Raw genomic sequence first — 9700 nt, 5'->3', positions numbered from 1 at the left:
TGGTCTCTGGCCTTATCAGCCAGCTGCCAAGGCCAAACCTCGCAAAATGACATGGCAGGCGGCAGCGCACAGTACACTCGTGTACCCGCATGTGTGTGCGTGTGCGTGTTGCGGAGGAAGAGTACCGGCCGCGCCAAAGGATTCTCCCTCCCCCGCCAGGAGGAGACCCGCCGGAGGCAGCCAGAATTCCAACGCATCTCAGCACCTCGGTCCCGCATCCCATCCTGGCAACTGCCTTAAACCAAGAGAATAGAGAGAAAGAGCGTGCGCGCAAGAGAGCAAAACAGACAGAGAGAGAGATAGTATGTGGGCTGGTTGGCCAATTTTGGGGTTGGCCGCAGGTCCCCCGTCATCGGCACGACTTCCACACCGCGCCAACCACGCCTCGATCTCGATGGGAAGGGAAAGGGGAAGAGGAAGAGAAGTGTAGGAGCACAGGAGGACAGGAGGACCGAGGCGTAGGCCGGTAAGGCGAGCGACTATCCTTGCTGCATAATGATCAACGCGGTGCGATTTGGAGGCGAACCCATGACGGAGTGCTTTTGGGGATTTGCCACCACACACACAGAGACACACAGACACACAATCCAGTGCCAGACAAATGCAAATCCGGACCGGATCCGGGTAGAAAAGCCACAGTCCACAGCCTGCATACCATTCCAGAAGGGGGGGGCCCGTTATCGTATCGCAGTAGAATCGATACGCAACAGAAACCGGAATTCGATCCGGATCCGGTCCTCGGTCCCGGGGTCCGCAATGTGGTCACTGGGCGGGTGGGCGGCTGCTGTACAATATTCGGACTTGGGCGTGCGGACACACTACACACACACACACGTTAATCCACCAGCGATCCTTATAGAGCCAAAACAGCCCTGTTGCTGCTGCTGCGTTCTTTGGGGTGGAGGAAGGGAGGGGGGGGTGAAACGGACGCGGGGTGGTGGACGCGGCTCATGCGGGTTACCGGCGCCCGCGGTTTTTCCGTTTTTAGGCCGCTTTTTAACGGACGAGAACGGACGTACGGATCGAAATTGCATCCCCCCTAATCCGCGTGTGTGCGCGCGCGTCTGTGTGTGTGTGTGTGTGTGTCCTGGGCCCGGTGTGTAGCAACAGGCCCCAATCGGCCAGCCCCCATTCCATCATACACCGGACAAATTCGATTAACAGTCTCCACTAGACCGACCGACCGACCAACCCCCTAAAATCTTTATCCCCTCCGTGCACCACGACGACCACGAATGTGTTTTGAATCGAAATCCGCCGCGCCGCACCGCGCGTTCAACAAGTCTCACCATCCATGTGTGTGTGTGTGTGTGTGTGTGTGTGTGTGTGTGTGTGTGTGTGTGTGTGTGTGTGTGTGTGTGAAACGAACGTGTAAACAGAACCAGTGGCTACCAGCAGAACGATCGAAGTCCCGGTAATCAATCGATCGGCGTCCCAGGCACCACCACCACCTCCCCAACTAATCTACCTATCTACCCCTTCCCCTCCCTGAACGAACAGGAAAAGAAGAAGAAGAAGAAGCAACAGAAGAAGCTCGATTCGAGCGGTTCCGTTCAGTGGTTCCAGTCCCTCAATTCAGCCTCCCCTATTCCTTATTGGCGACCAGTTTTTTGGGCAGGGGAGGAAGGGTGTGTGGAGGTGGGACAGCTTGAAGTACACCCATCGAAGTTACCCTCCCTCCCCCCCTTCCTCCCCTGGGCCACGCGCCACAACCGGAAGGAGCAAGTGGATGAGGGATGTAAGAGATGACGAGCGAGGGAGCGAGACGGGCAGGACGATGACAATCACGACAAGCAGCCCCCCCTCCTCCCTTTCTTCTGACGACAACCGGTGAGCGGTGGACGGTTGTTTGTGCACCTCCTCCTTCTCCTTCTCCTTCTCCTCCCTCCCTCTCCACGTCCACGGGCACGAATCCGGTTTTATCAAAAGTCAAATGTTTGAATTTCATTAAAACTTTTGCTTCCACTTCCCGCTCCCCCAACCCCCCCTTGCCCGACTCGAGAACGAGAACGACGCGAACGCGAGAACCCAAGGGGCTCTCCTCCCTACCCTACGCCCTCTCCTCGGGCACCTCCTTTCGCCCTGAAATACCTGCCGGTGCCGCGCCCGTACGCCAACTCCATTACACTCTATCGCGAGTGTGTGTGTGTGTGTGTGCAAAAGGACTCAGCGAATGGGTACTGCCATGGCTGGCGGTAGTTCCACTGTTTGGGTTTCGCCCCCTTTTTCAACCGTTACCGTTCAACCGTTCATCTCTCTCTCTCTCTCTCTGTCTCGCTCCCCTGGCCACCCGTATAATCGACATCTTCAGTGAGTGCTTCGCTCCCGGTGTCTCTCCTCCCTCCGCCACCCCCAGCATTCGATAAAACTTGATGTGCCTTACCTGGCGCTCCGAAAGCGTGAATTTGCCGAAACTGCAGTTGTTGTTGGTTCTTCTTATTGGTGCTCGAACGCAGCGCCCCTGCTTGCAGCAGCAGCAGCGAGAGAGGGTCGCCAGCGTGCCGACCGGTGAGGATACTAATTAATTATTTCCCCTTTCCTACTCGCGCCACCTAGCCTCCCTTAAGGACCGTGTTGCTGCTGCTGCTGCTGCTGCTGCTGCTGCTGCTGCACGGCGGAAGGGTTGAAATCACAAGGGGTTGCTGCACGGGGTTGGCAGTGGTGGTAGTTGGTCTGGCATGGTTTTACATGTTTTCCCGACCGACCGGGATGGTAAGCCCATTGATTGAGTATCGAACGAGCGGCCATTGGACATTGGACCACGGATTGGAACCCCCGAGGGCGTGGGAGTCGGCTTAATTGTTGGTAAAGACTCCATAATTGAACTGGCACACCGCACCACCCTGAGGTCTCGGGGCGCGCACACACACGCGCGCGTATACACAAAAACACACACAAACATACACATTAGCATTGATAGGTGCAGTAATTTAAATTCAATTACTTGGTGCTGCTGCTGCTGCTGGTGCTGTTGCTGCTCCCCCTGGAAAAGGGCTGGAGCACAATACCACCACCCCAGTCCTCCTCCCAATCTCCCACGACCACTAACACCCCACTGGCCAGCTGCGATGCAATTTTTCGAGGAAAATTCGCGCTGACGCCCTTTTTTGTCAGAACTGTCAGCAGACGAAGAAAAGACCATTGACGCGGCCATCCGAAAGTGCACTCAGACACGCGGATTTTGCCAATTGCTTTCCCCCCAATGCATTGCCCAATACAGCTGCCCGGCCGCGACCAGTTCGCGATCGATGTCATGCTGTTGGGCGCAGTCGATGGCACATCGGCAAACGATACCGATCCCACGATGCCCCATTGTTGTTGCTCATTACTAGAGGGCCCGGGGGAAGTGCCACTGCACTTCACACACACGCTCTTCCACCCCCACACACACACATAGGCGGTCGAGCAACTTTCTGTTTTCTGTTCTGGAAGTTTTTCGAAGAAGAAATACTGACCCCCTCCCCCGTCAGCTTGTGTGACCCCATCACACATTGTCACCAATATAATAGTTGCAGCTCGGCACGACACTCGCTTTGTAGCTCCACAGCACCAGCAACCACTACAGCTACTAGTGCTGCTGCTGCTACTGCTGCTGCTATTACTACTACAGTAACAACGGCAGTAGCGAACAGGGAGAAGCGCTGTTCGGTGCGGGGATTCAAATTGCAGACCAGAGCAGAGGTGAGTAAGGGAAGCGACGAGGGGGCGGGGGTGGCGTGTTACTTCGTTCGACAGCCAGATCCACTCAGATAGATAAGGGATTCCACTGTCATCCGGGCGTCATCCGGGCGACTGCTGCTCCCGCCTGTCAATTCCTGCGCAAAACGATGAACGATGTCCTCCCCTTTTTGGCACCCGGGATCGGACCAATCCATTCTGCAACGATTCCCATGATGCCCAAAAACCCACGATGGCCATGATGATTGTTTATATGTCCGTGTGTGTGTGCGAGTGAGTGTGAGTGTATCTGTCGCCGATACCGAGGATAGGAGGCCGGGGCGATGGCCAACAACGACGCACGACAAGCCGACTCACGGGGACTCTTCAACACTTGCAGCCAACACTCGGTGGTGGTGATGATCAGTGATTTGTTGTTGCTCCCCGGAGGGGTAGGGGGGAGGGGCTGGTGGCGAGCGAGCGAATTTATGGTCGATCATTACGGTTAACTCGGGTAGCTCCGGAGGCGAGGTCCATTGTTTGCAGTCGTCGCTTCGGTGCTCGATTGCCAAAACTTGCTGCTGCTGCTGCTGCTGCTGCTGTACCTTCTCTTCCTCTTCCTTCTTTCTCTTTCTCTTCCGCAGGCAGGAAATTTATTTCCTGTGGCCTGTGGTGGAACGCAACGACGGTACCTTGGTTTCGGTGAATTCATGGAATCATCAATTAGAATGGCTTCAATAGAGATTGATCGTCGTCGTGTTGTGCAGAACGCACACAAAGTGCAACCAGTGCGCCAAGTGGTTGTAACTCCAGCCTTCATCGGTAACCGGTGACCAGCACCACCGGTGGTCCTTGAGCGCTGACGTCACTGTCACTGTGCCAGAAGAAGCGATGCGTGCGATTGCGTGCGTGCGTAGTAGTTGGCCGCTTCTAGTTCTAGGGTCGTTTTGATCGATCGGCTTGGATTTGGATTTGGAGACGGTTTTGGATAAAGGGGGCGCGTCAATACCAACGACAAGGACCGAAGGACCGACCACGGAAAAGACAAACAACACGCAAATCACACACAAAACACCGCCGCGGTTCGATATCATTCGCCAGCCAGCGAGCCAGCGAAAAACCAACCGAAGCCAGGACCATTCCTTCCACCGCTTTCTTCTACTATTTATCCAGCGTTAAAGAAGAGAGAGAGAGAGAGAGAGAGATGGGCAGCAGCAGCTGAAACTGGTCCCAGCGCTCGGCGACTCCGCTCGCCGATGATTAAATCAAACGATCTGTCGCGGTGGTCGCGGGGTGGAGGGCCGTTTGTAGCAGCAGCAGCAGCAGTGGTAGGTGGTGCTAATGACGACCTCGTGACGACCGGCGACGAGAAGCCAACCACATCGCTGTCGCGGTTGACGCGGTTAAGGTCCCGGAGACGGTCCGCAATCCGCCCTTCTCCATCGCCAATCTCTCGCTCTCTCTTTGTTTGTTTTTATTTTGCTTTTTGCCCTCCCGCCCCGCACCTCATCTCTCTCTTGGGCCCTATACCTCCTTTTCCCCTGGGCCCTGGGCCCAGGGGCAGGGCTGGTGTCTTGATAGAGTTTTTCTCGCTTTTCACTTAGTGGCTTCTATTCGATTTTGCTTTTGCTTCAACGTTGCTCCTCTCTCGCTCTCTCTTTCTCTCTAAGCACACACACACACACACACACAGAGAGAGAGCAGCTTTTTGCGGAGCAGCGGAGAACTTGGCTACTTGGCGGAAAGGCGGAAGTTATGGTCAAAGTTTTGTGGCCAACAAACTGGAATGGACCCGGGCCCGGGGAGTTCGGGGTGGATTTATCCGTTCCATTGTGGATCGAGTTTTCCGATAAAATCGAAGAGCCACCAGCAGAGCACCAGAAGGGAGGGAGGGAGGGGGGGGGGGAGGGGGTTGTAGCTAAGCAGGAAGCAGGGCAGGGAGGTGCGACGGGACGGGTGAGTTTATTTACATTTCCAATGAACTATGGTTCGGTTCCGTGCACCGCACACCGAGACACAGCCCGGCGCTCCCAGCCCACGCGAGACGCTTGGTTATCGAGCTCCTCGACCCCTTCCTCCATCCCCCTTTCCCCTACCTTTCGCCGCTACCTACGCCGCTGTTTTTTACTCTACGGCAACCTCGGCGATTGATCGGATCGCGATTGGCTCGCGTTCCGCGCACGCACACGGTCGCAGCACAGGACCACCACCCCCCTCCCCTTGCCTGGGCCCCGGTTCTCCGTCGTTTGAGTCGTTCTTTGTGCCCCAAAAAGGGGAGGAAAGGATGGGTTGTTGTTTGTTTGCTTTCCGCCTTCTTATCACAGCCGTTTTTTTGTCTGAGTGAACGGGAAGGGGGGAGGGGGTGGGGAGAGGATTGCTTGAGAGGAGAAGATCATCCACCACCCCGCCTCCCGCCCGGGTATCATCCATTCCGGTCGAAAAAGGGGATCAAGTTGCTATCTGGTGCTACTGACTACTACTACTACTGCAACAATGTGCCGAACGCCAATGCGGCCAAGGCGCGAGGGCTTTAGAGCGTTAGCGAGCGTTGCTCGTTGTATCGTTCGTGTAGCACGACACCTCCACCCCCACACCCCTCTACCCCTCCCTCTAGCGCTAGCCCGATGGCCAATTGCCGACGAATTAATTTGTCCAATCAATTACCAGTCCGCCAGTGAACCACCAAGGGCACCAGGGGGTTGGAAAGGGGATGGGGAGGAGGGGTGGAGTGACGCCTCAAGGCCGCAGGAAAAGCATACGAACCTCCTCACCCCAGCACCATCATCATCAGCATCATCGGCATCATCGTCATCGTCATCTTTATCTGCGAGATATCGAGATAGGTTAGAGGTCAGATACCGAACCGGTGGCGAATCACGAACCACCCTCCCACCCACTCCTCTCCCCGTTCCTCTTTCCTCCATCAACCCCGGGCAGTTAATGATGCTGGACACTGGGGGTTGGCCTGAGAGAAGCAGCAGCCAAGCTAAGCCAAGACAAGACACTTATCTTCTGTCGCCATCCTCGCATCCCATCCCCGCTGCCCCTTTTCTCCCCTCCTTCCTGGCCCACCCTTCCCCCAGGAAAACGCTTTAAACCAATCTCATTTAGCTGCATTCAATCCTGCCGGTTTAATTAAAAACAATCCCTGCCCGAGAGCAGCAGCTCGAGTCCGCCACACCCACACACACACACACACACTGTCCGGGGCGTCCCCCCCCCCCTTTTCGCCTTTAAGATTCGATGCGCTGACGCACAGCCCCCCGGACGTTCGTGTGTGTGTCTGTGTGTGAAAGCGTTCGACTGATCGACCCTGAAGTCGTGTGTGTGGCTGTGTGTGTGCGAGAGAGAGACAGAATGAAGAGAGAGGGAGGGGAGAAATCCGTTTTCTTGGCAAGTGTCGCACCGGTCGCAGCAGCAGCAGCAGGAGTGCCGGCAACAAAGCCTCTGGGCCAGTGGCGCCTGTCGGGCAAAGCACTTCATTAAATTCATGTTTCAATCTGCACCATCACCACCATCTGCCGGGAAGGCAAGGAGGAGCTCAAATTCCCCCCTCCCCCTTCCCCCGGGTTTCGGTCACTCGGTCCGGAAGGAAGACCGGATCCTCCGGTTCCGAAAAGGTGTGGTCGATGACGACGACGACTTGGTCTTGGTCGTCGCTTTAATGCCGGAACTGCTTCTGCTGCTGCTGCTGCTGCAGGCGTCTGGTTTGTTAGCGTAGCGCTGGCGCTGGCCGGGACTTCCCAAACCCAACTCCAGCGGATCCCCGGAGGCGATCGAAGCGTTTGATCGCTGAGCCGAACCTGGCGCGGCGCGGCGCGGCGAGGCTGGCATTTATTGGAATGTTCTCGGGCAATCTCTCCGTTGCGTCGCGCCGCGCGTCTCGCTCTCGGTCTCGGATCAAAGCGAAAATGGTGAAGCGTCGAGAGCGGCGACGACGCCGTTGTCTTCTGTCGGCGCTTTCCCCCTCCTCCTCTTGCTTTTGTGCCTCTTGTGCCTCTTGGCAGGAATAAAGTGTGGAGCATGAAGCCGAAAGAGAGCGAAGAAGACGAAAAAGAAGAACCAGATAAAGTTTGTGGAGGGGGGCGATAAGGGGTGGGCTACCGGGAGTGGAGCAGCTTTCACGCTCACCCTCCTCCCCCTCCCTTCCGTCCTACAATAGCAGCGACAGAGCGAGGGTTGCCTGTTCCGTTTGTTCCCCGTTAATAAATCGAACAACCGCCTTGCCGCACACCAAAACACACACACACACGCACACACACACACTGAAGCCGCACACAATGAAAAACAAAGAACAAAACGGACCGGGTAACGGGGCGTGAGAACGGGAGGGAGGGAGGGAGGGTGCGAGACGTCGTTGTCGAGTTGATCACATTTCGGTTTCTTTCGAAATCTGCGCCCCCCAACCCCACGCCCCTGCCCTTCGCTATTTTTCCTCGCCAAAACTTCGCTTCGCTTCAAATCCCCTGGAACGAGGGTGCCGGGTGCCCCGAAACTTCAAAACAGACGCTGGCTGGTGAATGGGGAGGAGGGGTGGAAAGGGAGCGCGGTGTGTGGTTCTCGTTCTCGTAAATCGTGGCACCCGAGGCACCACCTGTGCGCACCAGTGTGTGTGTGTGTGTGCATGATACGCACACTCTACACCTAGCACAAAGTTGCCGGAATCGTGCGGCCGGAACACACGGGGTGGAGGGTTGGGGTGGAGGGGGATGGAAGAGAAAACGTAAATCCGTGGCCGCTGCCGCTGTAAAGCCGAGCAGCGCAACAGCTGCAGCTCCCCCCTCCCCCCACCCAAACAGAAACAACACCACCGTATCCGACACACACGCACACACACACACAGATACGTGCTCGCACGGACAGGCACGGATGTTGGTAAACAAAAGTCAGGTTCGCGTCCGGATAAATTATGCAGAAGAAAGTTTAATGATCCGAATGAGCGTCACACACATACACACACCACCATCGGCACCACCATCGGCTTTAGGCGGCCGGAACCTCGGCGGTGGCAGCGGCAGCGGCGGCGGCAGCAGCAGCGGCAGCGGCTGCCTCAGCACGGGCGGTTGCCTCCTGCTCGAGGGCCTTGGCCGCGGTGAGGGCATTGCGGAGCTGGAACGCCTGGCAGCGCTTGTACTGCCAGTAGGCACCGGGCGTCGCCAGCAGCTCGTCGCACGCATCGAAACCCTGCTCGCTGGCGGCCTGCAGGTCCTGGGCGCGCTTCTGCAGATCCTCGGGCAGCTCGGCGACGGCCAACCGCGACAGAACGTCGGAACCGGAGACGACCGTACGCAGGTTAGTGGCGGTGGGTGCGGTGACCGGCAGCGGAACCGGTGCCGGTGCCGTGGCCGGTAGCGCACGTCCGAAGCCAAGACCGGGCGGCAGGAAGGTGGGCAGCTGCTGCACCGGGAACTGGAAGCCGGGGAAGGCTGCTACACCGGGGAAGGCACCGCCGGGGAAGGCACCCGCTGCCGGACCGAACTGACCGGCAAACGGACCGAACGGTCCGTACAGTGACGCCTCGGTAACGGTCCAGCAGCTGACCAGCAGCGCCACCACCACCGTTACAGTTGCAATACCTGCCATCGTTTTCGTTTGTTTTCGTTGGCTAGTTGGTTCCGGCGGGCGGGGTAGGGAGGGAGCGAAAAAGCGGTCGCGATTGTGGTTGACCGTTCGTTTCGCTGGCGATCCGTCTGTTGCGTCTGGAAGAGAAGAAACGCCTCGAATGACCTGCTACCGGTACGGTGCAAACCGTTTTTATAATAGAACCTGTCACCACCAGGAGAACCACCAACCAATACCGAACCGAGCGTGTTGTTTGCCGGCTTAGCTTAGAGCTTAGTTGGAGCTTAGCGGCCTTCCAGCATCCGCGCATCAACACACTGTGTGTGCGCGCGCGCTTGCGCACACAGATAAGCGATCGCCCTGACCCTTGTTGCTGTTGTTGTTGCCAGCTGTTGTTTACCAGTAGTAGTAGTAGTTGTTGTTGTTGTTGCGGTGTTGTTTAGTAGGTAGCTGTGTGTCAACCCTTAATGCGCTCTCGCTT

At 56.9% G+C, this 9700-nt stretch overlaps 1 protein-coding gene across 1 annotated transcript; it reads right to left on the bottom strand.

The window, feature by feature from the left end:
* Nucleotides 1-8501: 8501 nt before the first annotated feature.
* LOC125949922 (uncharacterized) lies at nt 8502-9393 on the bottom strand. Its single transcript, XM_049677411.1, has one exon. The coding sequence runs from the start codon at nt 9238-9240 to the stop codon at nt 8641-8643; it is 600 nt and encodes a 199-aa protein (XP_049533368.1). The 5' UTR covers nt 9241-9393; the 3' UTR covers nt 8502-8640.
* Between the last annotated feature and the right edge of the window lie 307 nt (nt 9394-9700).

Source organism: Anopheles darlingi, chromosome X, assembly GCF_943734745.1.
Source record: "Anopheles darlingi chromosome X, idAnoDarlMG_H_01, whole genome shotgun sequence".
Classification (NCBI taxonomy): domain Eukaryota; kingdom Metazoa; phylum Arthropoda; class Insecta; order Diptera; family Culicidae; genus Anopheles; species Anopheles darlingi.
Note: the sequence above shows the minus strand (reverse complement) of the source record. Positions and strands in the feature narration are given on the sequence as shown.